This window comes from Kogia breviceps, chromosome 17, assembly GCF_026419965.1.
Source record: "Kogia breviceps isolate mKogBre1 chromosome 17, mKogBre1 haplotype 1, whole genome shotgun sequence".
Taxonomy (NCBI): Eukaryota; Metazoa; Chordata; class Mammalia; order Artiodactyla; family Physeteridae; genus Kogia; species Kogia breviceps.
In genome coordinates this window covers 76,629,472-76,656,757 of record NC_081326.1, presented here as the reverse complement: position 1 = coordinate 76,656,757, position 27,286 = coordinate 76,629,472, and the positions used below count along the sequence as shown (strand labels likewise).

The 27,286-nt window shown below is 63.1% G+C and overlaps 1 protein-coding gene and 1 long non-coding RNA gene across 2 annotated transcripts; one reads left to right on the top strand and one right to left on the bottom strand.

The window, feature by feature from the left end:
* Positions 1–147: 147 nt before the first annotated feature.
* MAFA (MAF bZIP transcription factor A) lies at positions 148–2,744 on the top strand. The gene has a single exon (XM_059043358.2). The coding sequence runs from the start codon at positions 488–490 to the stop codon at positions 1,517–1,519; it is 1,032 nt and encodes a 343-aa protein (XP_058899341.1). The 5' UTR covers positions 148–487; the 3' UTR covers positions 1,520–2,744.
* Positions 2,745–19,308: 16,564 nt separating this feature from the next.
* Positions 19,309–24,790, bottom strand: LOC136792925 (uncharacterized). The gene is made up of 3 exons (XR_010837546.1): positions 24,414–24,790; positions 20,765–20,928; positions 19,309–20,665 (listed from the first exon to the last, which is right to left on the bottom strand). It is a non-coding gene; the product is annotated as an uncharacterized lncRNA (long non-coding RNA).
* Between the last annotated feature and the right edge of the window lie 2,496 nt (positions 24,791–27,286).

Sequence of the window (27,286 nt, the reverse complement as noted above, 5' to 3'; positions counted from 1 at the left end):
GGTTGCCATGGGGATAGGCAAATGAGAGCGACGGGTCTGGGGCTCCGATTGGCCCGGAGGCGCGTACCACCCCCCAGAAAGGCGGGCCCAGGCGCCCGGCACTATAAGGGGGAGCGCAAGGCTTGGCGCCCGGCGGTGGAGGCGGGGCCGGCTGTACGCGGGCGGAGCGAGGGGAACCCGAGCAGCCGGAGGCGGTGGCCGCACCGCCACCCGCCGGGCCGCCGCCCGGCCGCCGGCTCGGGAACGAGGGACCGCGGCCGGCCTGCACCCGCCGGGGAGCGACCCAGGGCTGCCCGAGAGGCCCTACCGGCGGCGTCCCCAGTGGCCACCCCTGAGTTGGCTGCGTGAAACTTTTCCCCGCGCTCTTCGGCTCGGAGCCCGCGCCTCTCGCCGCCGCCCCCGCAGGGACCCGCCGCCTGTGGGGAGCGAAGGGGGGGGAGAGGCCCGTGGCTCCCCCCCCGCCTCCTGTTGCCCCCCCCCCCGGGCGATGGCCGCGGAGCTGGCGATGGGCGCCGAGCTGCCCAGCAGCCCGCTGGCCATCGAGTACGTCAATGACTTCGACCTGATGAAGTTCGAGGTGAAGAAGGAGCCGCCCGAGGCCGAGCGCTTCTGCCACCGTCTGCCGCCCGGCTCGCTATCCTCGACGCCGCTCAGCACTCCCTGCTCCTCCGTGCCCTCCTCGCCCAGCTTCTGCGCGCCCAGCCCGGGCACCGGCGGCGGCGCGGGGGGCGGCGGCGGCGCGGCGCAGGCCGGGGCTGCCCCGGGGCCGGCAAGCGGGGGCCCCGGCGCCGTCGGGGGCGCCTCGGGGAAGCCGGCGCTGGAGGATCTGTACTGGATGAGCGGCTACCAGCACCACCTGAACCCCGAGGCGCTCAACCTGACGCCCGAGGACGCGGTGGAGGCGCTCATCGGCAGCGGCCACCACACCGGGCACCACGGCGCGCACCACCACCCAGAGGCCGCCGCGGCCTACGAGGCCTTCCGGGGCCAGGGCTTCGCGGGCGGCGGCGGCGGCGCGGACGACATGGGCGCCGGCCACCACCACGGCACGCACCACGCCGGCCACCACCATCACCACCACCACCACCACGGCGGCGCGGGCCATGGCGGCGGCGGCACGGGCCACCACGTGCGCCTGGAGGAGCGCTTCTCCGACGACCAGCTGGTGTCCATGTCCGTGCGCGAGCTGAACAGGCAGCTCCGCGGCTTCAGTAAGGAGGAGGTCATCCGGCTGAAGCAGAAGCGGCGCACGCTCAAGAACCGCGGCTACGCTCAGTCGTGCCGCTTCAAGCGGGTGCAGCAGCGGCACATCCTGGAGAGCGAGAAGTGCCAGCTCCAGAGCCAGGTGGAGCAGCTGAAGCTGGAGGTGGGGCGCCTGGCCAAGGAGCGGGACCTGTACAAGGAGAAATACGAGAAGCTGGCCGGCCGGGGCGGCCCCGGGGGCGCGGGCGGAGCCGGCTTCCCGCGGGAGTCCTCGCCGGGAGTCGGGGCCAAGGGCGCTTCCGACTTCTTCCTGTGAGCACCGGACCCCGAGCCCGCGCCGCCGCCGAGAAGAGGCTCGCGCGGGCGGCCCGGGGCCTCGGCTCGGACTCCGCGGCCCAGGGCGAGGACGCATGGCCGGGCCGAGGCGCCCGCCGCCGCCTCCGGCCTGGCCGGCCCCGCGAGCCCCGCTGCGACGTCTGCAGGCTCTGGACTGGAGGCCCCTTCCCGCGGCGCGGCCTCCTCGCTCCCGGCCCGCGCACCTTACCGGGTGGCCGTCCTGACGCTGCCACGACTCCTCTGCTCGGACGGAGCGCGGCGATCCCCGGGAGAGTTGGGCCGGGTCGAAGTCCTTCCTGGCGTCCGCTTGTACACACGTGAGATGCGGTTCTGCGCCCGACCTCACCCGGACCGCCGCGAGGGCCTCCGCCGCCGCCCCGCGCTCCTTCGTTTCCTTTCTTTTGGCCTCCCTACCCTGCCCTTTTCTACTCCTTTTTAAAGCGGTCTTATTTTCGAAGTATTCATATTTATTTTGTTCGGTGATTAGAAGAGAAAACCCTAGAGGAAGCTCCCTGCTTCCCGGCCGGGGTTGCCCTCGGACGTCGCGTATCCCAGCATGTGTCGCGCTCTCGGAGGGGCCTGGCCCCTGCCTACCTTCCTGCCTGCCCCCCACCCTGCCACTGGCGTCCGCTAGAGATTGAAGCCGAGGAGCATTATGCTGTGTTCAGTCCTGCTGCCCTACTGTACTCCACGGGGGGAGGGGGGTGGGAGCTGGCCCGGACTCCCGAGCTGCTATTTCTCTATGCACCAGATCGTATTTATGACTCCCGGGAAAATATATCTTATTTTAACCCTCAAGAGAAGTGAAAGAAAAAAAGTAATGCACAGTATTTCTAGCAGAAAAAAAAAATTTTTAAGAGGAGGTTTCGCCTGAATCTCCTGGCATGGGGGCGGGTGGAGAAAGTGTTTTTATTTTAATTTAAAATGTGTTTCGTTTTTTGTGGATTCTTGTTTTAAGAGCTGATCACTTTTTGGAGTAGCCGGAAGAGAGGGTGGGGAGGCCGGTGCTCTGGCCCCTGCAAGCCCCCAGCCCCGGACTGCAGCCCATCTTGCACTCCTTCAGCGCCTGCTTCTACCGGGCGCAGGAGACTCCAACTCGTTGCAAGTTTCGTTGTGTTGTTGTATTTCCTTGGGTTCTTTTTCCTTTTGCTACGAAACTGAAGAAAGAAAAAAAACACACAAAATAAATCTGTTGAGATCCAAAAGTCACTGGAGCCTGGCTGGTTTTTCTGTGGCTTTCGTTTTTGCCATATTTCTTCCCGAATAGAAAGAAAAGGAGGTCCCTAACTGGGCCCTGCCTTAGGTCTGGGTGGCCTGCCTGGGCCGACAGGGAGAGACTGACCAGAGCTGTTAAAAAAGGCTGCTGTCAGGGCCCGACCCGCAGGCACCTGCCCTGCCGCCCCTGGGCCGCCCCACTGGGGAGAGGGCCGCACAGGGTGGCCCCGGCCCCGCTAAGGCACGACGCGGCCCTGTGCGTGAGGCCGTCCTTGGTGGTGACCCCACACACAGCGCCGATGCGTCCTGGTGACCAGCGCTGTCCTCAGCTCTTCCGAGCCTGCGGTCTCCCACCTGAAGGGCCGAGGCCTGGACTGCGAGGGCACCGGGGAGGGCGGCACCTCTGGAAACTTCACGCCAAGAGAGCTGGGGCCACCGTAAGATACTTGACTGCTACCTCTGTTCGCAACGGGATGGGGGCTGGAGTCCGGTGAAGTCTTTGGTTTGCACAGTTGGAGAAGAGCTTGCCATGGGACTTGCCAAGGGCTCCCTACTTTTCTGTCTGGGGACAGCAAGGCTCCTCCTCGGGGCTGGGATAGCTGCAGTTCCCGCGAGGATGTCGCCTGAGTTTGTTTTAGTGTCTCTGTCTGCAAGACAGAGAAAAGCCGAGGGCTGCCCCCTCCCTCTTTGCCTTAGAATGAAACTTAGAACCGAGAGGTTGGGTCTCCGCGAGGGTTTGAGCAAAATCCCCAAACCCAGGGGCTGAGTCCTCCACGCCCCCAGGGAGGGGAGCGAGCTGCCCTCTGCGCGGGCAAGAACGCTGGTGCAGAGAGAAGTAGAAGTGTGGGCGCGGGGGAGTGAGTTACGGGGACCAGTTGGGGAGGTTGCAGCGTGGCGAGGGGACGAGGAGCCCCCGGCGGGTCCCAGCCAACCTCAGGGCGGCCCCGCGGCTCAGACTCTTGCCGACGACGAGGGGCCCAGAGTCTGGGTGCGTGCGAGGGCCGGTCTGCTGGCTGCTTTTGATGAGGGCACCTTAGTTCCCACTGCTGCCGCCTGAGGGGCCATTGGAGAGCCATCCTCCTGGCAGAGAAAGCGGGTGGAGGGCTGAGGGCCAGGCAGCCTGACGGTCTTCCGTTGCGGGGAGGGGTTGGTGGGCAGGGAGCCGCGCTCACCCCTCTCCCTCCGGCACCCCAGACCTCTCGGAGCCCAGGACTCGGGGCCTGGACCGGGCAGTGGGGCTGGGGTGGGGCGGGGAGGCTCGGGAAGTACCCCCGCCCCCGCGCCCCAGTGTTTGGGTTACTCTGCGGGGCGGGCCTGAGCGAGGGGCTGAGCGCTGGGTTTGGTTTCACTTTCCTCTTCTGTTTTCTTCTGCTTTTTCCTTCCTGCTTCCCTCTTTCTTTTTCCTTCCTTTCTTCCCCCACCTCTTCTTTCCTCTGGTTTTCCCTCTAGGATAAGATGAAGACAAATGAACATGAGGACGGGGAAATTATTGGGGGAGGCAGGAGGCACGCTCATTTTTGTGTTTAGAGACAGACGTTTTCCAAAAAGCTTTCAGGGGACCCACGAACTCCTGCAGGAGAGCAGCCAGCCTGTGGAAAGCAGCACCTCTGAGTCCTCCAGGAGTGCAGAGCTTAGAACCCCTACCCGCCGCCTCCTCCTAGCGGGGCGCCGTCGGGCAGGTGCTGGGGGCGGAGCTTCAGCCCGCAGGAGAGGTGCTGCTGCAGCCGAGGGCGGGGCGGGGCGGGGCGGGGTGGGGCGGGGCCCAGGGGTGGGGGCGGGAGAGGGAGGTGCGTGGTGGAGCGACTCCACCTCACTGGGCCCGGGGCCACGAGAGCAGGGGGACCTCGGGCGTGTGACGGCCAGTGCTCAGGTGTGTCTCTGTCTGCCTGTATGAGTGTGACGTGACTGTGTCCCTGTAGGTGTGGGGAGGGCAGTGGCAGCACCGCGATCCCTGGAGCCACCTGGACTGGTCTGAGAGGGAGCTGGCGGGGCAGCGAGGGCCCCCGCCTGGGGTAGGGGTGACTGCAGTGTCCAGGCTGCAGGACATGCCCCTACTCAACGCCCAGGTCCCTGGGCTGCTGTGCCAGCCTGGATGTTCAGGGGGCCGTGGTGGTACCCTTGCCTTGGTCACTCCTGGCAGGGCCGATCCCAGAGCCTCGCACCCTGTCAGCTCACACCTCCACCCTCTGCCCTCCGGGAGGGGGCTCCCCAGAACCAGCATACAGACAGAATCTGCACCTAGCGGCCTTGGGGCCCCAAGCACCCTGGCCACCCCCTACCCCAGCCCCCGCCTCTGGGGGGAATCCGTTCTTCATTCCTTTGTTACTTCATTCAGCTTGAGTCCCAAGTCTGTGCCAGGCCCAGCTGGGACCACAGCGGGGAGCAAAATGAGAGCCCTCACCCGGCGTTCCAAGGGGGAGACGGTCACCCACCCGGGAAGCAAGCTCCTTAGAGGGCAGCAGCGGCTGAGTGCCTGGAGGAAAGGAGGGGGTGGCGGTTCGGCGGGGGGTGGTCTAGGACATTAGAGCAGATTTGGGGGAGCCTGGACTGCAGCGTGAGGACCTTGTGTTCCCAGAGGGCCCAGGAGTCGCCCTCCGGGGGCCCGGGGGCTGAGAGAGCAGACTGTGACCCGTGCCCTGGAGAGGACAGGGCAGCATACACACACACTGGACACATGCACACTCATTACACCCGACGTACACGGATCCACACGTAGATGACAGCGCGGCTGTGGCTCCCACACATGCACTCAATGCACTGCACACACTGCCCTGCACGGCTGCCCCACTGCGGGCATGGGTGGCAGGGTGGAGTCCCTCTCCCCCGCCCTTGCCCACCACAGCCGTGCTCACTGCCGCCCGCTGGGATCCCCAGGGCCACCCCTGCACCGACAGCCCCAGCTCCCAGCCTGGGGAGGCTGCCCGAGCTGAGGCCTCAGCACCCCACACCCCCTCCCGGGCCCTGCTCCGCCCCTGCATTTCAGGCCCTCACCCCACACACAGAGCACGCAGCTGGGCCTCACCTTCCCCTCGTGCAGGGATCCCTACACCCCAAACACGCGAGACACAGCACAGCTGCTGCCCTCTTCCTCCAGCTGGTTAAGGGTTCCGGGAAAAACCCTGAGCTGGAATTCGAGGGGACCGAGGCGGGCCCTGGGGCCCTTCCCCAGCTGCTGGCCCAGGGCTGCTCCGTACTGGGGCCCCCACTTCTGCTCGCAGTCCGCAGAGCCCCCCTCCCCCGCCTCTCTCCATTTCCACACCAGCCCAGCCCTCTGCAGCTGGCCCCTCCCCGGCCTCCTATTTATAGCAGCTGCTCCTGGGTGGGGTCGGCCAAGGCCAAGGTGTCCTCTTGCCTGGCCTCACCCCTCCCTGGGATGGGCACACACGCAGGCTCGCACACGCAGATAGACACGGCCACACGCGTGGGCTGAGACATGTGCAAATGCACAGACCCACATACACACGCACGCACAGGACTGGACGTGCTCAGGAGCACACACATCCAGGAACCCACGACAGCACACGCGGGACCCGCACAGACACACACAGGGACCGCGTGGGTTTTCTGTCCCAGGCCCAGGCCCTTCACCCCACGTCCTGGCCCTGTGGCCTCATGAACTCTGACACTGGTCATCCCAGGGAAGTGCCACCCTCAGCTACTGCCCAGCCCCGGACCCTACGGCTGCCCCACCTGCCCCTTTATCCTCTCTCTCTGGCCAGCCTGGGTCCTCCGTGCCACTAGTGAGGTTCCAGATGCCCTCCAGGATGGAGGCTTCCTCCCGCTGCCTGGGCTAAGAGCAGAGGCCTCTTCAGGCTCGCCTCGCGTCCCCCCCCCATGTGGTAAAGGCCATGCCCTGCCCCAGTGGGAACCATCACCAGTTGCACTGGAATGGGGGCTCCATGTCCAGAATTCACTCTCTCAGGGGGTACCAGGTCCAGACCAGGGCTGGCCTGGCCTAGAAGGGTGCAGGGAACTGTGAAGGATTCCGAGCTGCAGACTGACCTGTGGGGAACTGGTGGGGCCGGGGCTGTGTGACCTGCCCACCAGGCAGGGCTGGGAGCCTGGGGCCCAAGGAAGGGTCAGACCATCCCGTGGCACTGGGCCTGGGACTCTCTGGCCCCAGGCCGAGGGACTTGGGACAGGGTGAGCGTTGGGCGTCAGGACAAGTCACCCAGACCCCGGTGGGCCTGGGTCTTCTCACCTCTAGCCGCTCAGGGAAGCAGACAAGTGGCAGGTTTGAGCTGGCCACAGAGATGACAGGCTGCGTTGTCGCCAGCACTTGAGGGGACAGTTGGGGAACAGGGAAGGGCCACCAGTCCTGTGGAGGTCCAAAGCTGCACCCCCCCCCCCAGCCCGTAGCCCTGCCTGAGGCTCCGACCCCACAGGACCAGCTCTGTCACCTCCCTGGGCCCAGCTACACTGTCAGGAGTTCCTGAGGCCACAGAGTCTGGCCACGGGCCAGGGAGGCCCTGCTGGGGTGCAGGAGCTTGGTCTCACCCCTGCTCTCCCAGATACAAGCCCAGCCTGCCTGGCCACCACGGGGACACCACACCAGATCGAAGGGGGGCCAGCCTGGAGAAAAGTCTGCCTTTCCTCCAGGGGGAGGGGACTCATTCATTCACTCAAAACTATTCACGGAGCACCTACTGTGTGCTAAGTCTATTCTAGAAGGTGAGGACAGAACTGGGAACGGGACAGACAGCTCACTGTCTGGGAGTCCTATTCTGGTGGGAGGCCGCCCTCCATCCAGCCTGGGGGCCAGACCAGCAGAGGAGGCGGAAAGGCCGTCCTGCGTTTGCTGCTGGTGAGCCGGCGGGGGTAGCGCAGGGGACCGGGAAGAAAGTTAGAGAAGGTGCGCGTGGACCTGGGGGTGAGGGCGCCGGGCTGGGGAAGGCAGAAGGGCGGGAGCTGGAAGGGCAGGACCGGCGGGGGCTGCAGTGTTGGGAGGGGTCGGCTGCGGGGAGGGCAGGGCAAGGAGGGCAGGGCCGCTGTGGGGCACCCCTCGCTCCCACCACACCCTCGCTGGCGCCGAGCTCCCGGCACACCTGCCCCTGGGCCGTTCACGAGGCTCCCGCCGCCACCGCCGCAGCCTCGCCCGCGGCCCCAGCGCAGCAGCGACGAGTAATTTGCCGTTGGCGGGCTCAGCGCCGGCCTAATTCGTGGTGACACCGCTCAGCTGCTGAGGGCTCGAGTTGTCACAGCCGATTAGCCGCGACCCTGGAGGAAAGAAGGCTGGCGGCGGGGGCGTCAGAGGGGACGCGGGGGGGCGGGCGCAGGGGAGGGAGGGGCGCAGGGGAGGGGCGGGCGCAGGGGAGGGGCGGGCGCAGGGGAGGGGAGGGGCGGGGCAGGCCAAGTGCGCTGGCCGCGCTCTCCCGCTCCTGCTCTTCATTCTCCTCTTTCTCCCTCTTCCTCGCGCCTGCTCTCCCGCCTCCATCTCCTTCTCCACCTCCTCTTCCTCCTCCACCCGCTCCTTCAGTAAGCTTCCAGGCTGACCTGGCGTCCTCGCCTAGGGAGGAGAACGGGTCGGGAACATTCTCAGGACTCGGGCGCCAAGCTAGAATCCTGCTAAAATGCAGACGCCCTGAACCTCAGGGCGGCAAGAACCTGCATTTCTAGGGCGCTCGGGGCTGAAGCCACAGGGCAGGGGGTGTGGAGACCAGAAGGTTTTCTTTGGGGGCCGGGTTGGATCGCAGGAGGAAACAGGTTTGGGAGGATGGAGGGGCCTGCAGGGAGACGCCCCCAAGAGTCAGGGGGTGGTGCTGAAAGAAGCGGACTGTGGGTGTGGGGCCTCAACACAGAGTTGATGGGGCGCAGCGTGCGGAAGGGGTGCCTGCAGCAGTCGCCCTCCTCCCATCCCTCTTGGCCCTGGCACTACCCTGAGCCTGGCCACTTCCTCCACACTGGCCTCCCTGACTCTGGAGCCCTTGCTGGCTGACCCCCAGTTAGGCGTCCTGAAGCCAGCTGGGATCGGCCATGCCGGCCTCAAGGGGATTTGTTCCCACCGCTGGGTCACTGCCTTCCCAGATAGCCACGCTCTGCCCCCCCATCCCACCGTCCCCCCCTGCTCCCTTCCCGGTCCCCACAGGGGCGGGCGCCTTGGCCTCTTGCCTTGTGGCCTCAGCCATGGCCCTTGCGACTCCACCTCGACACCTGCATCACTTCAGTCGGGGCCCAGCCCCCAGGAGGCTGCCCCCCCCTTCTCTCCCACGGGCCCTCCCCTGACGCTCCTCCCTCCCACCCTGTCCTCAGAGAGGGGCCCGGGAATGCCACGGTGGAGTGTCCAGCACGTGCCAGATTCCAGATCGCCCGATGGCCTCCTGGGAATGGTCCTGGATGGCGAGGGCCCATTTTGCAGATGAAGGGCTGGGCTGAGGGGCCGGGCATGGAGAAGCCAGGGACTGTCCTCAAGGTCGCTCAGTGGGGCCCAGCTGGACCCCAGAGGCCAGTCGACAACCATGCAGTTGCCAGTTCCTCTGTTAAGGAGAGTTCGCTGCCCCTCCCCCCGCAGTGTCAGACCCAGGGGGGGGGCGGGGCCCGCTCGAGGCTCCCTCAGGCTCTCTGCAGGGCACAGGTGCCCCAGCAAGCAGCTGACGACCTGGCGGGGGGCAGAGCCCACTGCTTCCCTGAGACAGAAGGGGTTTAAACACCACTGGCCATGGTTAGGGTCCACCCAGACCTGACCCCAGCTTCTCCCTGGTGCCTCTGGTCTCTCCTCTTCAACTCCAGGCAGGAGCCGCCTGTGGTTCCCCAGTGCCCTCACCCCCAGCTCCTGAGGGATCTGACTGTAGCCCTGGGGCCTCGGGGCTCTCTGATTACTGTCCCCGGTGCCTTCGTCCTCCCTCACCCTCCCCGCTAACTCCCACCTGGTCCCAGCATCACGCCTGCCGACTCCTGGTGTGATCCCACGCTCAACCACCCCAGATACGGTGCTGAATGGAGCCCCACCCACCCCCTGCGGCCACTGGTTCAGCCCCATCTTCGCCCCCACTGCCTGGGGCCACGACTCCGCTGAAACCTCCCTATCCTCAGGGGACGCCACCGTTTGGGGTTTGGGAGGCGGCTGGGGCGAGGCCAGAGGGGCACCGGAGGATGGTGGCGGGGGTCCCTGGCCTGCACCCACCACCGGCCCGAGGCTTTCCTCAAGTGCTGCCGTGGGGGTGGGAGCCACGCCTTCCCAGCGTGGGGCATGTGACTTCGTGACTTTGTGACTGTGGGTGGCACTTGCAGACATGTGTGTGTCAGTGGGTGAGACGCTCTGGCTGGGTCACTGCAGGACACGTACACGTGGAAGCACAGCCCTGGGACCTGTTACTCCAGGTGGGCAGGTGTGAGCACTGCCGCCACCTCGAACTGCAGGGACAGGGCTGGGTGGGGGCGCTCGGCTCTATTGGGAAGAGAGCCGGTCAGCAAGTTAAATAAGTAGATGATAGAGTAAGTCAGAGAGCGAGGTGAGGTAGGCAGAGGAGACAGCGCAGCTGGGTGGGGGGCAGAGGAGCAGAAGGGAGGTGGAGTGGGGGTGCGGGGGGAGGGGGAGAGCAGGGGGACTGCAGGCGGAGGGGAGAGGGAAAGAGCCCTCCAGACAGAGGCGGCAGCAGGTGCCCAGGTGCAGGGGTGCCTGGCTGGGCCTGAAGGGGAGGTGGGGCCCACAGAGCTGCAGGGGAGGGGCTGGGGGAGGGTGGGGGAGGGCTGAGAGGAAGCAGGGCAGGTCACAGCAGTCTGGTTGGTTTGGGAACAGGGCAAGGGCACCCTCTCCCCCCCACCCCCTGCTTCTCGTCCTTAGGGACAGATCTTGGGGGATGGAGCTGGAGGCCACCACCAGGTGCAGGGAGGAGGCTGGCCAGGCCGTTGAGCTCTCTCTCCCTCCCCTGTGCTGTAGTTCAAAGGGGCAAGAGCCCTCAGTTTTCCCAGCGGAGCGGAGCGTGCGATTATGATAACAGAACTTGCTCCCCTGGTTTGCTTGGGGATGAAATGGGGCAGGGTATAGCCATGGCGGGGCGTGGATGGGCCCCTCACCCTCTTGTTCCTCCTGAGGGTAGGTGCTCACGCGGTCCCCTGACCGGCCATCATCTCAGCCCTCCGGTTTCTGGGGGTGCTGTACCAGGGCATGCACTTGCCCGGGCTGCCTGGGGTGAGACCCGGGCCAACGGCTGCCCCGTTCTAGCGTCAGTCTCCTCTGTGGTTGGGGGTGACACAGATGTCCCCCACGGGTGTAGTGAGGTTAACTTTGGCCCCAGAGCCTCCACCCCCATAGTGGTCAGAGCCCCTCTCTCCATCCCACCAGCCCTCCCAGAAGCCAAGGCAGGAGGCTGATCTGGGTGCCCCCGAAGGGCAGCCCTTCGGGCACCTTTGTGGGTGCTTGGAGACAGCCCACCAGCACCATGACAACCCAAGGGCTCAGGAAGCATGGGGTGGTGTGGAGGGTTCCGCCTGGGGTTGGTGAACCAGAAGAGGCCTCAGCGCCCCTTCTCTAGAGTGGAATAGGGGCTGCCCATGCCTTGGAAGTGGGTTATGGCAGTTTGGGGTGGGCAGAGGCCTAGCCTAAGGGCCGGGTCTGGCTGGAGGGACCTCTGCAGGCTCCCCTCCCCCGATCACCGTCCACACCAAGGCTGGAGTCAGGCCTGAGCTCTGCCCCTCACCAGCTGGAAGTAGGCGGAGTGGCTTCTGTGGGCTCAGTCACCTCATCGGTAAAAAAGACACTGAGCTCCCCTTTGCCCACACAGGGTCCTTGTGAGGGACAAATGAGAAAAGGCAAGTTCTCTGTCAGTCTGGGAAGGCTTCCTGGAAGAGGAGGTGCTGTACGGAGGGGAGGGCATGGAGCAAGACATGCCTCTCCAGGCGCCTTGGGGCAGGGTTTGCAGAAGGGGTTGTCCCCAGTCCATGGACGCTTTTGTGGAAGCCACCACCTGCAGGAGCTTAGCGCCAGGCTCCTGGTCCTGGTGGGAGGTGGGCAGGGAAGGAAGAAGCATAGCAGGGACACGCAGAGGTGCCCAGCCCTCCGCCCCTCAGATTTCCTCCACCTCCAATCTAGGTCTGTCCCTGCACTGCCCTTGTCCAGACCTGCGCACCAGGGGTTATTCTTGGGGGACAGTCCTGTTTCCATCTCTCAGCGCTTCCTACTGAGTTTGGGGAGCTGAATTAAGCTGAGTTCCGAAAATCTGGTGCGTGGACAGGGCACTTAGGGCCAGGCTGAGATTATGTTCCAGGAAAGCCTGACTTTTAGCCACAGGCAACAGGCCCACGATCCAGGGTCCAGATCTAGACCCCAAGACTCCTACCACCGCAATCCAGACCACAATTGGGGTAGCAGCTGGAACCTGGGGTCAGGACTGGCCACCTGGAGTGAGAAGACACTTGATAAATATGAGTAGGCTGGCTGGCTGGACGGACAGACAGAAAACTGGATGGGTGACTAGGAAGATGGAAGGAGAGATGGGCGGGTGAGAAGATGGAAGGATGGTGGCTGGATAGAAGGATCTATGGATGGTTGATGATGGATGGACGGATACAGTGATGAATGGATGGGGCATAGATGGATGGATGGGTGGGTGGGTGGCTGGCTGGCTGGCTGGCTGGCTGGCTGGGTGGATAGGTACATGGATGCATGGGTGGATGGGGGGGTGAATGGGGGATGGATGGATGGATGGAAGGGTGGATGGATGGATGGATGGGTGGATGGCTGGGTGGGTGGGTGGATGGGTAGATAGGTACATGGATGCTGTAGAAAGCTATGGAGCAACTCCAAACTCTTATTCTCCCACCAGAACCTTCTCACATCTCTCCCTGTCTCTCCTCTTTTCAGAGCCCTCCTCAAATCTTACACTTGCCTTTTCGAGAAACCTGTATCATCACTGGGGCCCCCAGTGCTCCCCTCTCCTCTCCCACGCTTGCTCCTCTCCGGACTCCTGTCACCTTCTCATATACCTCACTGCTCTATTTACTCTGTCTCTCTTGACCGCAGAGGATCAGCTTCAGGAGGGCAGAGTCTGCGTGACTCCACTGTTGGTTTCCTAGAGCTGTGACAGCCATGCCTGGCGCAGAGGTGGTGCTTAATAAATAGGTGTTGAAAGGAGAAAACAAAGGAAAGAGGGTGGAGAGATGGACTGACCTTGTAGGGCCCTCCAGCCCCTCGTTCCTTCTCCTTACAGCGACCACCTTGCCCACACGCGGCTGTCCCCCTGAGCCGTTCTCTGGCTCCTGCTTCCCTCCAGGTGGCCTGGGTTGCTCAAGAAGCGCTGAGAGCCTCCCTCTCAATCCCCGCCCTCTTCTGAGCGTTGGGGGCGCCCTGAGCCACCGTCCGGCTGCGACCCCTGCCCACCGCCATTTCTCCCCAAGACTGAAGTCTGCGCTTCACCTGCTGCCACCAGAGTGAGCCCAGGCAGGGGCCTGGCACACAGGCGGGGGCACAGAGCAGGGTCAGGCCGCCCCCCACTGGCCAGTTCTCTGCTCCGTGTCCGCTGCTGGGGTCCTTCATCCTGCAAGTACCTCCTGGGTTGTCACGTCCCTTGCGCTTGCCAAGACGGGGGACACTGAGTGCTCTGCAAACAGAGACGTGCTCTCACCACACCGCCCCCCTCGCCGCCCTGATCCGTGCCCACAGCCAGCTTCCCCAACAGCAGATCTCTGGTCCCCTGTGGCTGGCAGAGGCCACAGGGCGGCCAGTGGCCCACAGATGTTGGTGCCCCAGGCCCAGAGCAGAGCCTCTGGCTTCTCTCCTGCTGGGCATCCCTTCTCTGGCTTTCTTGGCTCTGCTTTGCTCTTGGTCCCACAGACCACCTCTCTCTCTATTGTTTCTCTGTCCTTTTGGTCACTTTTTGGCAGACACCAAGAAGTGACACCCCTGCCCTCGCCGCCATGTCTAACAGAAGTCTGGGTTCCCAGGACTTGACAGGGCCCTGGTGTTTCCACACGGAGCCAGGCTGCGCAGAGCTCAGACCCTTCCTATTGCAGGGCTTTCCCCAAGGTGTGAGGGTGGGAGGGCCCTGGCAAAGGGCTTGGGGAGGCCCGTGGAGGGCTGCCTGAGCCAGCCAGGACGGGCTGGAGCTGCCTTTGGTGGGGGGGGGGTGGGCAGAGCCTCTGGCACCTGGGCAGGTGTGAGGCCCACCTCGACCCAGGCCTGGGCGCCGGGCCTGCAGGCTCTCTCACGGCTGCAGGTCAGTGCAGGGGGGTGTCACTGCCTCCCCATCCCTTGTCCCCATTAGGGGGACAATGGGAGAATAAGCACTTTTCTTTCTTCATTTCCCCGCTGTCTGCTAATATCATATTGACGGTAATTTCTCTTTAATGGGCTATTTGCGGTAATTATGATGCACGGAGTGAGTAATTGTATCTGACTCCTGGAACCCACCACGCCGCAGGGACGGGCAGGCGGGGCCGCCCCAGCCTTTGGCCCTCTCAGCCGGGGCAGCTCTGCCCTCTGCCTGGGGCCAACCTCCAGCCCCTGACCCCTGGGTGCAGGGGTCCTCCTTGGCCTCGCTTGTCTGCGGAATGCCAGGCTCTCACCTCCCCAGACTTGATGGGGCCTCCCTCCCAGGGCGGGGCAGGGGCCCAGGGCACCCCAACTAGAGCCAGGATGGGGCTGCACGCCTCAAGACAGAGCACCCCCCCTCTCCCTCCCCACAGCGCCCCGGCTCCCATCTGGGCCTTGTCGTGGGGGCCTCCTGGCTGCACAGCGTGGCTGGTGGGCCTCCGAATCGTCTGGGACGTGACCTTCCAGCAGGGATTTCCAGGCCCACTCTGGCTGCACGGTGGGTGCAGACACACAGTGGGGGAGCCTCGGTCCCTGCAGGGTCATGCTGGGCAGACACCTGGGGACCCTGGCCCAGCCCCACACGTTAGGGAGCTGCTGCCAACCCCTCAGACCCAGCTCAGAGGCCCCGGACACCCCCAGGGTCCCGGCCTCTGCCCCCACCCGCCCCAGCACCGCCAGTCTCTCCCCTCCCCACGCTTGAGCCTCCAGGTCTCTGTCACCTGCCAGGCCCAGCTGGGCAGAGGCACTGGGGTCCTCAACAGTGTGGCCTTACTGTGTGCCTGGAACAAGCCACCTGGGACAGAGGTCAAAGATCAGGCAGAGCTCTACCTTGGGTTTCCCCACGCAAATGGTGAGGTCAGGCCCAGAATCTCAGGACACAGAGGAACCCCAGGGCCCACTGAGTCTCTGTTGAGGACCTCCAGCCTCCACCAAACATCTTCCCAGGCCCCTGGGGCCCACAGCCTGCACTGCCTTTCCTAGATGAGGGCGCCTTCCTTCAGCCTCGCCAGGCTGTGTTCAGGACACATGCCACTCAAGCCTGTGAGAAGCATCCCAAGGCAGGGCCCCTCACCTCACCAGCACCGCCACCATCACCGCCACCACTGCCACCATCACCGCCACCACCGCCACCATCACCGCCACCACCACCGCCACCACCGCCATCACCAGCACCATCACCGCCACCACCGCCACCAGCACCACCAGCACCACCATCATCACTATCACCACTGCATTACGCACTTTCAATGCCTACTGTGGACCTCGCTAGATTCATGATCATCTAGCTGGGAGATAACACACAACCTCTTGTATTTCTGAGAAAAACTCAATGCCAAACTATTTCTGCCCACAGAACAGTAAACCGGGAGGAGTCTCTGGGGCTGGGCTCGTCTGGGAGGGCCTTGAGCCTTGCCACTCTGGTTGGTGGTCTGGCAGAACACATATGAGTTGAACAGCGTAGCAGACAGATCGGGGGTGAGCACACCAGGTGTCCCGGCCGGCCCAGGGCACACACCTGCTCCAGGCCCCAAGAGAAGAGGGCTGGGCAGGGGTGTGGCCTCCACTCCGGGGGCTCCAGGCCACACACCCACCCTGCCTGGGATAACTTCAGGTATCTGTTGTCTTCAGGCAAGGCAGGTATGTGTAGAAACTTGGGGGCCAGAGATGTGGAAAGGGGAGGACTCGCCCCCAGGGACCTGGGCAGGAACCGGGCTAAGGATATGGGAGCGCCCCCTACACACACACACACACACACACACACACACACACACACACACACACACACTCAGGGCTCCCGCCTCCCTCCCCTACCCCTCCACTCACCCCGCACCCCACCCTGCGGCACATGGCCAGGGTCTCCTCGTATGTCTTTTCTGGTCAATAAACCTCAGCTCCGGGGGGGCCTGGGGCTGCGGGCTGACCGTGCTGCCCCACCCCCGCCGGGCACTCTGTCATAATTAAGCACGCACAGCCTAATGAATTGAGTGGTCAGGATGCTAATTAGCAGCTTGATTGAGACTGGAGGAGGGTGAAGGGTAACCTTGGCAGTGGGCGCTCCTCCCCGCTGGGCTGCTCTCCGGCTCTCTCCCAGCCGGAGTCTCCCAGCCTGGCCCCCACCCTGACGCCCTCACCCTCAAGACAGCCCCCCACGGCCTCTCTTGTCCCTCTCCAACTACCTTAGACGGATCAGCCCTTGGCCACTCCTTCCCCCTCAGCACCCCTGCCCAGAGGAGAGCCCAAAGGACTAGCTCATCCAGTGACAGAGAGCCCCCTCCCTCTCAAGATGGCTTTCCCAGGGAAGATGTGTCCCAGAGCTTCCAGCCACCAGCACTGACCGTGGCTCCTGGCCATGAGGGCAGCATGCCCATACCTCATGGCAGGGCCCTTGCCCCTCTCCAGGCTCCCGGCCCATCTGTGACCACCTGGGCTCCTCTGGACTCTGGCTCTCCCTCCCTTCACCCCAAGCAGCCACAGACCCACAGGGGACCTGGACACAGTGGCCTAACAGGCAAGTGACTGTGGCCAGGCCCCCATACCTTTGAAGCCCCTTCCCCACAGGGTCTGGGGGTGAGTAGAGAGGTGGTAGAGAGTAGGAAGGCTGATGAAAAAGGGGGAGGGAGGAAAGGCTGGGGGTGGGTGGGGAGCCCAGGGATTGGGGTCCCTCTGAGGGACTTCCTGGCATCCTTGTGCAGCCCACAATGCCTGTGTTCCACTGCAGTAAGGCTTGGGGGATTCCACCCTCCCCTCCCCAGGAGGACCACACCCCTCCTCTCCCTGAAGGAGCCAATGGGCAGGTGAGGAGGGTGGGACGGCCAAAGGATGGCCACACTCTCTCTAAGCCTCAGTTTCCTCATCTGTAAAGTGGGTGGTGATGACAGGCCTCCCTCCAGGGATATGGGGCCGGCCCCCCTTGTGGTTCTTTGCTGATCAGCCTGATTCCCTGGCGAGGAGAGAGGAGGCATGGTCACGGAGGCAAGGGGAGCCCCCCTGCTAGCAGTCCTGAGTAGGGGCCACGCTGAGTGAACCAGTGGAGGAGAAAGTCGCCTCCAGGCTCCTTGCTGCTCTGGGGCTGCAGATGTCGGGGGTTGCAAACTAGGGTCCAACCTGAGGAGCCTGATGGGGGCCCTCGGAGAGCCGGAGCCGGGCAGCAAGGGTTTGGGGCCCGGGGCGCGGTGAGGGCCGGGGCAGGCCGGTGCTTGAAGCTGAGGAGGCCCCACAGTGGAGACTCCCCGGGAAGGAGGATCCCAGTAGCTCTTCTTTTGGCTCCACGTAGAAGTCCAGGCACCCGTACCCGTACCGCTCGACACCCTCCCTCCTCTGCTTCGCCCTCGGCCCTAGGGGCGTCATCCTGGACGAGCAGGGGCTCTGCATTCCAGCCCGGCGTGGGCACCGGGAAGGCTGGACGTGGGGAGGGGCTGGGGCGCTCTCCGAGCCCTGGCCCCTGGCCTGGCGCGGCTCCACGGCAGACAGATGGCAGCGGGCGGGGTGGGCGGATAGGTGAGGGGGGCGTCAGATGGTGCCGCCCCGGGCGGACCCCCGCCTCCGCCGAGGAAGCGTGTTGGGGCCCTGGGCCCTGCGCATCTGGAGGGGCCGCGTGCCCGCTGCGCCGCGCGGGTGGCAGGAGAGGTGACACGCCGAGCTGCCACCGCCGGCGCCCGGGGCTGTCCCGACGCGCCCCGGCGGGGCGAGGTGAGAAGGCGCGGGCGGGCGCAGCTGTCTCGTCGCAGCTGCGCGGCGCCAGGCCGGGCCGCCAGTGCGCGTGCGCGGCCGGGGCTCCCAGGGCGGGGCGGGCGGCCCGGGGACCAGCCCTTGTGACCCCTCCCACGCGCCCTTCCTGTCCCTCGCGTTTCCCAACAGGCTCTCACCGGCCCTCGCATCCCCCCCACGGGCTCTCACTGCCTCTGTGCCATGGCACCTGCCCGGAGCTGCCCCTGCGGCCCAGTTGAGCTGTTCACTCCCCACCCAGGCCGGGGGTAAGGAGGACTTGGGGCCGCGTAACGATTTGAGGTAAAAATGCGCAGGAAATCCACAGGTAAGGCAGAAAACAGACGTTCTTAAGGATAAAAGGAGAGGAGACGCAGCAACAAAAAGAAGCTCCCGGGCTTCCCTGGTGGCGCAGTGGTTGAGAGTCCGCCTGCCGATGCAGGGGACACGGGTTCGTGCCCCGGTCCGGGAAAATCCCACAGGCCGCGGAGCGGCTGGGCCCGTGAGCCATGGCCGCTGAGCCTGCGCGTCCGGAGCCTGTGCTCCGCAACGGGAGAGGCCACAACAGTGAGAGGCCCGCGTACTGCAAAAAAAAAAAAAAAAGCAGCTCCCGTGGCCCAGCTGAACGGAACCCCAGTCACCCTTGTGTCCTTGTCAGAAAGTGAAAAACACCCCGGTTTTCCTGGGGGCTTTTCCCCACGGAGAGCCCTACGCCAAGGACGGAGCTAAAAGGGCACCCTCAGGGCACGGTTGGTGGGCCCTCTGGGTCCCCCTTAGCTTCTTCCAGGCCGGCTACTCCCAGGATGAGGATGAGGCGTATGGGGGGCAGTGGGGGACACACAGCCTCAAAGCACATGACTGCCCGGGACATGCCAGGACAGGGTGGGAGTCCCCGGACAGTGGCCTTGTCCCCGTGTGGTGGCTCTAGGGGCCCAGGGGAGCTGAGCACTTGACTGTGAGGCCCCCAGTTTGGTGGGGTGCGGGTGCCGGAGACCGAGGAGGAGGTCGCGGCTCCCCGGCAGGTAGCAGGCAGGGCAGAGCTAGCGGCTGGTGTTCCCGGAGCCCAGGGTCCGCCTCGCCTCCCCGCAGCCTCACCTCTTGGGGGGCAAGGTGAGTCCGGTGGAGCAGGCAAAGGGGTGGGGGAGGGGCGGCCAGGGGCGGGGCCTGGGGGATCTCCAGAGGGGCAACTCCTCCCAGGCCCTGGAGGAGGTGGTGCCGTGATCCCTGGGGAAGAACAGTCCAGGCAGGGTGGAGGCTGAGGGAGCGGGCATCGCAGGCATTGGGGGTGCTGCAGCCCAGGGACCGCTGTGGGCAGCGGGGTGAGGTCACTGGGCTCAGGCTGCAGAAGGGTCTGGAGGGTCTGAGGACTTCTTCCTGTGCCTGGTCCTGAGTGGGGTGTCGTGCAGCCTGCGGTGGGGCACCTCAGACAAGGCTCCTGGAAGGAGTGGCCAGCCAGGAATTAGAGCAGTGAGTGTGGGGCTGGGCACGGGATGCTTAGCCTGGAGGCAAATGGCTCGTGTGAGGACCTGGGACAGGCTCCGGCCTGTGGCCTCCTTTTAAAAACCACTAGGCCCCCCACCCCCCAAAAAGAAAAAACCACTAGGCCCAGTGCACTTTTATTAAAACGAATACATTTCATTCCAACCTGCATTTGCTATATTTCTCAAAGCAGTGAAATTAAGGTGTTTTCCTAATCAAATCTATTTGACCGAAGTGGAATATATTTATCATAAATAACCCGCGTTGGTGGGGGTGAGGTGCTCAAAGGCTGAGAAGGGCCACACTTTCCCATCCTCCGGAGGCTTTAGCTCTGTAGGGGTCCCAGACCTCGTGTGGTTGATGGCAGCACCGTCCACATGGCCACCCCGCACCGGGAGCAGTCCAAGGTGCATACGCCCCGCCCCACCCTGGGGATCCCAAGGCCCGAGGGCGGGCCTGGGAATCTGCATTTTTTACAGATACCCCAGAGATCCCGCCACCTACTCTGCTGGGGACACCTGGCATCAGGTCAAGCATGTAGGAGGCCAGACCCTGGGCTGGGGGTGGGCGGGGCAAGCTGGGCTGGAAAGGACAGGCGATCTTGCTGGGCGGAGCATCCATGGATGAGGGGTCGCGGGCAGGGTGGCACAACAGCCCAGAGGCCAAGGACCCGCCCAGAATTTGCCTTCAGGAGTCTGGGGAGGGCCTCCTAGGGCCCAGGATCACAGGGCTTATCACAAGGGCCTTGGAAGGTGGAGGGACAGTGCTTGGGAGGGAGGGCTTCCTGAGGAGGTGGCATTGAAATGACCTCACAGGTGACCCGCAGCCAGGGCAGAGAGGCCAGAGGCCAGCCAGGGAATGGCGAGGACAGGTCCCCGGCCAGGTGATTGTAAGCAGTGCCCCCACCCCCCTCTGCCCTCTCCCTTGCTCACCTCACCTGCCCTGGCCAGTGATGGCTCCGCTTGGTGGGCAGTGATGGACAGCATCCTCAGTGGGCCAGCCCTCCCGGCCCTCCTGCCAGGCTCTGGGCTCTGCGCAGGGAACTGGAGCTGTGGGGTTGGGTTTCAGGCCACTCTACCACGACATGAATAATGCAGCTGGCTGAGATTGGAAGGTGACCTCAGCCTGGGGGGTGGGGACACCCCCGGAGCCTCCAGCCCGTCCTAGCCTCCCTTTTGCCAACCAGGACACCAGGTTCCCAGCCCCTGCCCTGCCTGGGCATCCAGTTGGCTGCCCACCTATACCCCAGCCTCCCTGGGTCCCCGCTAGGCCGTGGGTGGTGGAGCGGTAGTGCAGCTGGGGCTGCTGGGGGCCGGCAGGGGGCACGGCAGCTTCTGTGTGGAAAGGTGGGATCTTCCCCAGTGGGTCCCACGGGCCCCGTCGCTCGTCTCCCAGGACACGGAGGAGGAACGCTCCCACCGTGGCCTGTGGATGGTGAAACACGTCCCACTCCTGGACCGTGAGCTCCTGCTCTGACATCTGGTGGAAAGAGGCCAAACATCATTATGAAACTTCCCAACCTGAGGACAAAGAGAATATCCTAAAAGACTCGGGGAGGGGCTGGCCCAGGTCACATACAAAGAAAAGCAGAAGGGGAAGAGTCAGAAGACAGCAGAGCGTTCCCTCGCAGCCAACTTGCAGCCAGAATCCTGGACCGGCTGCCCCTTGAGCTGGGTTGTAGAATCAGGACACTTTAAGGTGTGCAAGGTCCCCAGAGGTTTGCCTTGCAGTGTCTGTCCTTCCTGGGGAAGTGAGCGGACAGCAGCTGTGAGAGAAAGCCAGGGAGGAGGAGGACATGGGTCCCCAGCACAGGAGAGAGGCCCAGGGAAGCAGCCACAGGAGTGGCAAGGTCACCCCAGGACAGGGCACACTGCAGACAGGGGTGGGGGAAGCCACGTAGGCACTGAGCCTCAGGGAGGAGGGGGTGGGGTGGGGAGGGGGACGGGGACCGGCTCCAGGATCCTGTGGGCTGTAGGCACACAGTGTCAGCTGTGGACAGATCTACACTGCCACAGTAGTGACCAAGCAGAAACGGAGCTCTGACCACAGCTGGCGATGATGAGGGTGTGAACAAGTCATGGCAAGGGGCTGGAGCCCCTCGTTTTGAGGAGGAAGGGACTGGGGACGACTGAAGCTGAAAAACCAAGAGGGCCACGTTCACAGATTATTTGGAAACCTGGAGAAAACACCAGCGGAAGTGCTGGCGAGGATGTGGAGGAGCTGGACGTCCCATCCGTCGCTGGATGGGATGCGAAATAGTGCAGCCACTTTGGAAGGCAGTTTGGTGGTTTCTTATAAAATTAACGTATCCTTCGCATAGGATCCAGGGATCCTGCTCCTTGGTATTTACCCAAAGTAGTTGAAAACTTATGTTTACACAAAACCTGCACGTGGATGTTTATAGCAGCTTTATTCATAATTGCCCAAACTTGGAAGTAGCCAAGATGTCCTTTAGTAGGTGAGTAGATAAGCTGTGGTCCATCCAAGCAATGGAATATTAGTGCTAAAAGGAAATGAACTATCAGGAGGGACCAATGAGGAGGTTGGAATTAACATATACACGCTACTATATATAAAATAGATAACCAACAAGGACCCACTGTGTAGCACAGGGGACTGTACTCAATATTTTGTAATAACCTATAAGGGCAAAGAATCTGGAAAAGAATATATATATTGATATATCTCTCTCTCTGTGTGTGTATGAAACTGAATCACTTTGCTGTACACCTAAAACTAACATGATATTGTAGATCAACTACACTTTAATTAAAAAAAGAGAGAGAGATTTCTTCAAGGCTACCGAAAAAAGAAAGAAATGAACTACCAACCATGAAGAGACATGAAGAACCTTAAATTCATATCACTAAATGAAAGAAGGCAATCTGAAAAGCTGACATACTGTGTGATTCTATCTCTATGACTATTCTGGAAAAGGCAAAACTAATAGAGACAGTAAAAGGATCAGCGTTTGCCAGGGGGGTGTGTGTGGTGAGGAGAGGTGAATAGGGGCAACACAGGGGATTGTTAGGGCAGTGAAACTCTTCTGTACGACGTTGTAATGGTGGAAACACGTCATAGAATGTACAATACCCCACCGAGAGTGAACCCGAAGGAAAGCTACGGACTTTAGTTAATAATAATAATGTATCAATGCTGGCTCATCAATTATAACGAAAGTATCACACTAAGGCAATGCGTTGGGAAGGGACTGAGGGTGTATATGGCAACTCTGTGCTTCCTGCTCATTTTTCCATAAATATAAAACTGCTATTAATTTTTTTTTTTGGCCGCGCAGCTTGTGGGATTTAGTTCCCCATCCACAGGTTGAACCCAGGCCACGGCAGTGAAAGCGCCAAGTCCTAACCACTGGACCACCAAGGAACCCAAAAAAGTCTATTAATTTTATGTGTACACCTATCTATCTATCAAAGGAAACAGGAAAAAGATGTGGGCCTGGTATGGCCCTGTCCCCATTGGAAGGGATGGAGGGCTAGGGGGATCTCTGAGAGGCTGGGATCCACCTACCCCAAGGGACGGACCCAGCCTCCCAATCCCTGTCTCTCCCGCCTCTGGGCCCTGCTCCCCAGACGAGCTGAGCTGACCGGTGGACCATCCCTTCTTCCAGGAGGCTGTAACTCCAGGGTGGCATCTTCATCGGCGCCGTGCTGTCCCACGCCCATCAAACACCTGCTGCCCACAAACGAGCCCACCCGCCAGCTCCCCTTGGCAGCACAGTGCAGGGGGTGGGGGCGAAAGGGGAGGACCTGGAGGGGGCTCAGTGCGGGGTGCGCCCCAGGAGGACACCTCCGGCAGGAGCAGCTCCCTAGCAGCGCCTCTCCCCCACCCCCAGCCAGCTCCTTGCCCCGGAAGTGTGCAGACCCAACCGCCAGCGCCAGACACCCCCTCTCTCACACCCACGTGATCGTCCTTCAAAGACGCCAGCTCTCACCTTCTCACCCCTCATGGCCCCTCCGAAGCCTAAGCTGAGCGCCCCCCTTGGGCTCTGCTGGCCCCTGGCCCCCAGCCTGTTGCCCGCTCCTGCTCAGGACCCTGGAGTTGGCAGGTCTCCTGCCCAGAACAGCCCTGTCTGTAGGCCCCGCAGGACTCTGCAGACAGAGGGAGGATAAGAGCCCACCTGGCCCCTGGGACCTGAACGAGCCTGGGCTGCGGGGAAGCTCGGCCCTCAGGGCCCAAGCGGGCCTCGCCCTCCCCCTCAGCCAGCGGCAGACCCGACCTGGAGGCGCAGGCGTCCCTGAGGCCTGCACACACCCCAGTCTCTCTGCACAGGACCTCAGCGCTGACCCAGGCGTCTACACCAGCCGTCTACACAGCCGGGCAGCAGGGTGAGTGGCCAGCCCTCAGGCCTTCTGCACCCCTGGCTCCTCTGCCCCGTCCCTGCCCTGGGCCCTCCCCGCAGGCTCTGGCCACTAAGTGCCATGTGTAATTACGCACTTATGCCTCGGGCCTCCGCATCACTGGGCAGGTGCCTAGTGGGCTTGTGGTCTGAAGTCCCCCATCCTCTAGAGCTTCTGAACTCCCCCTGACTGGGTCAGAGCCCTGGCCTCTGGGCAGTGCCACCCCCATCCGTGAGGGAGGGTGTAGCCGATTAAGGGGCCACAGCGATGGTGGGGTCCAGGGGTGAACTGCCCCCCACCTGCTCTCCTCCCTGTTCCTGCAGCCTCTCCCGGGAGACCCCCAGCCCCCAGCAGAGACTGGCAGGCCCAAGGTCAGCTGTCTGTATATTGACAGCATCTGTCCACCCAGGGCTGGGGGGGAGGGGCGTACACGGCTCAGTGAGGCCCATCTTGTGAGACAATAAATTTGGCCATTGACCCAGCAAGCAGACATCGATAAATGAATGGTTAATATAAACATTGTCCTTCCCAAATTAATCCAGGCGCAGGGGTGTGGGCACAGGGCAAGTGGGAGGTTGAAATATGAGGAGGAAGCAGGGCAGGGACAGGTCTGGCCAGGCCTTCCAGGCCAGCCCTCAGGCCCTTTTCTGCGGGGGTGGGGCTGCCTCTGTCCTCAGGGGGGTCCCAGACAGCTGCCTGATTTAGCAAATAAAAACCCAAGAGGCCCCGTTACAGTCAGATTTCAGATCAACAACAACTTAACGGTTTGAGTTATAAGTACGCGCCATGCTTGATCTGGGGACTACTTACACTAAAAAGTATTCATGGCCTGTGTAAAATGCACACGCCCCTGGGGTGCTGTGCTTTACCTGAAGACCGTGGGGAGGGAGCCCGGGACAGGCAGGAGGGAAGCCTGTGGCCCCAGAGCCTGGCGGGGCCCAGTCATCCCCACCAGCCTCCCGAAGTCAGCGCCAGCAGGGCACCCAGAAGTCGAGAGCTGGTCCACGGCGTGGGCGCTCCAGAAACATGGCCTTGGAGGACTGTTACCATCATCGTGGTCCAGCCCGGCTGTGACCTGACACCCCTTGGTGACCCTCAGCTGCGTGACCGCTGCTCCCCCACCCAGAAGGAGGAGGGACGCCCCTTGGGGGCTGCTTCCCCGTGGGGGGGGTGGATATCGGCCACCTTTGCAGTGGGCCTCTCTGCAGTGGGGCCTTGAGTATCTCAGGGCTCAGGCCCCTCTGGCAGCTGGGAGTTCCCAGTCCACGGCTGGGCACCGCCCAGTGGGAGCCCTATAAATAAATAAATCTCGTCATATAAATAAACCACAGCCTGCCGGGCAGTCCTGACCCGGGGGCAGCTGGTGTGCCTGAGCAGGCCGTCACCTGCACCCAGGCCTGCACGCAGCCTCTGGAAGAGGGAAGGAGCGGCCAGACGTTTCCGGTGGCTCCCTTCTCCCTGGCCCAGCACCCATGCCGGCAGTGGCTCAGCCCAATGAGACCAGCGGCTGGACCCCCCCGGCTTGGGAGCTGCCTCCCCTCCACATGCTCCCAAGTTCTCCACGGTGCCCTTCCCGAACGAACGGTCCTATTGAGGGCCTCTGGCCCAGACCAAGGTGGAGGGGGCTGCAGACCCCGGGGTCCATGATTGATGGGGGTGTGGGGGCCGAGGCCCCGCCCCGAGGTGGGCAGACTGGGAAGCAGCTGTCAGCACCTAATGGGTCCCTTGACAAACAGGATGGAGGATGCTGGGGGAGCTTCCGATCTGTCCCTGCCCCCCCAACAGGGCCCCCAAGGGCAGGGCAGTTCCGGCCTGGCAGGCGGGGGTCAGAACTGTGGTCTGAAGACCCACAGGACAGGGCTCTGTCCCCCTCTCCTTGAGTTCTGTGGCGGCCAGTTCCGGTGGCCCTGGAGGGGAGGGGGAGAGGGGGTGGGAGATGAGTGCCGGGTGGGCCCCTCCCAGCCTCCTCCCAGCCTCACGGGGGAATGCTGAGCTCAGCGCTGCCGGCTGACCGAGGGCTTGAGGGACCATTAAAAACCCTCTCCGCCTCTGGCCGCCTGGAGACATCAATTTGCTGCTGGACTGTAGTTACCACTGCCGCCTCCCCTCCCCCATGCCTGCTCCATCAAACCCTCCACCCGTGGGGTCTCCCTTGGCTTCCCCCACCTCCCGCCCTGGGTGAGGCCTGCCCCTCCCCGGGCAGAATACCTGCCCTCCTCCAAAGCTGCGGGGACACATGCCGTGATGTGGCCGAGCCTGGTGGATGTGGCCGCTCTCCGGGAGGGGGCCAGGGGCTGGGGGAGGGGCTGGGGGACTTTAAGCCGGGCAGAATCTCGGTCTGGGAAGATGAAAACGTTCTGGAGCTGGAAGGTGGTGAAAGTTGTACCCCAGTGTAAACGTGCTTAATGCCACTGAACTGTGCTTATAAAAACCGCTAAGATGGTGACATTTATGTTAAGTATATTTTAACATGATAAAAAAAAAAATCTGTCCCGTGTCCCACGCCCTCAACACCAGCTCCTGGCCGCCGCCCAACTCCGTCCGCGGAGTCTGTACTGAGGGGGTCCGTGTGCCTCGCGCAGTCCTTCTGTTCCCATGCTAGCCAGGCCCTCCTTTGAGGACTGTCCTGGGTTGGTGCTCCGGGCCAGCTTGGGCCTGGGGCTCCCCAAGGACAAGCCCAGGCTCCGGAGGGCACCCCAGGCCGTCCCCGTGAGCAAGGCTGGGGACCAGCGCTGGGACTGCAGGAAGCAGGGCGGGGGGGGGGGGCAGGGGAGGGTCCTCCAGAGGGAGGGGCATTTTCTTGTTGACACTGGTTAGTGCGGTGATGATAGAAAGCAGGGCGACTTTTAGCTGGTCTGTTGGAGATTTTCAACTCTGCGTTGACCCCACCCCCTTCTGTCTGCACCGGGCAGGCTGGCCACTCCCCTCAGCACAAGACCACCGGGATGCCGGTCGGAAAGGGCAGGCCCGACCCCGCAGAGCGCTCCTCACCGGATCCCCGTGTCGGCCACAAGCCTGTGTCTACAGTGTAGGTGGGGGGCCCTCAGGCGTGGGGAGGCGAGCTCGGCAGGGGCACTTGAGATTTTGCCCATAAGGAGTGATTCCGTCCCAGGCTGGCGGATCTGGCCATCCCAGGGCTCACGGCTGCCGTCCTGACGAGCGGGAGGTGAGGGCTGCTGACCTGGCTGTGTGGGTGCTGCTTGGCGGGGAGATGGCAGGCTGCCCACGGAGGCCGGCCGCACAGCTGCCAGCCCAGAGAGGATTTAAAGGGTGGCTTGCTCCGCCATCCATCCACCCCGGCGTCTCTTCTGAGGTGTATAAAACTACATGTTCTCCCAGTTAGAGAAATGGCCACGTTCCGGGATAATTGATTGATTTTTCCTCTTTAGGAATTTTCATAAACACCGGTTCCAAGAGCAGGGAAATCCCAGTCCCCCCCACCCCAAGTCAGCCACGGGGGGCAGCTGGATGCCCTCACACAGCCTCCCTCCAGGGCAGAGAGCGCAGCGGCCCCGCCCTGCTTCCTCTCACCCCAACCGTGCACGTCACCCACGGCAGGGGATGCAGAGGCAGACAGAAGGTGGGCTTGCCCTTCGGGGCTCCCAGTCAAACCCTAACAAACTGCTCTGAACAGGCCCAGAGGTGGGTGTCTAGGTCCACCAGCTCTGCCCAAATGCTGTGTGACACTGGACGGGTCTCTGAACCTCTCTGGGCACTAAAACAGAAGTCCAAGCCCTGCCCC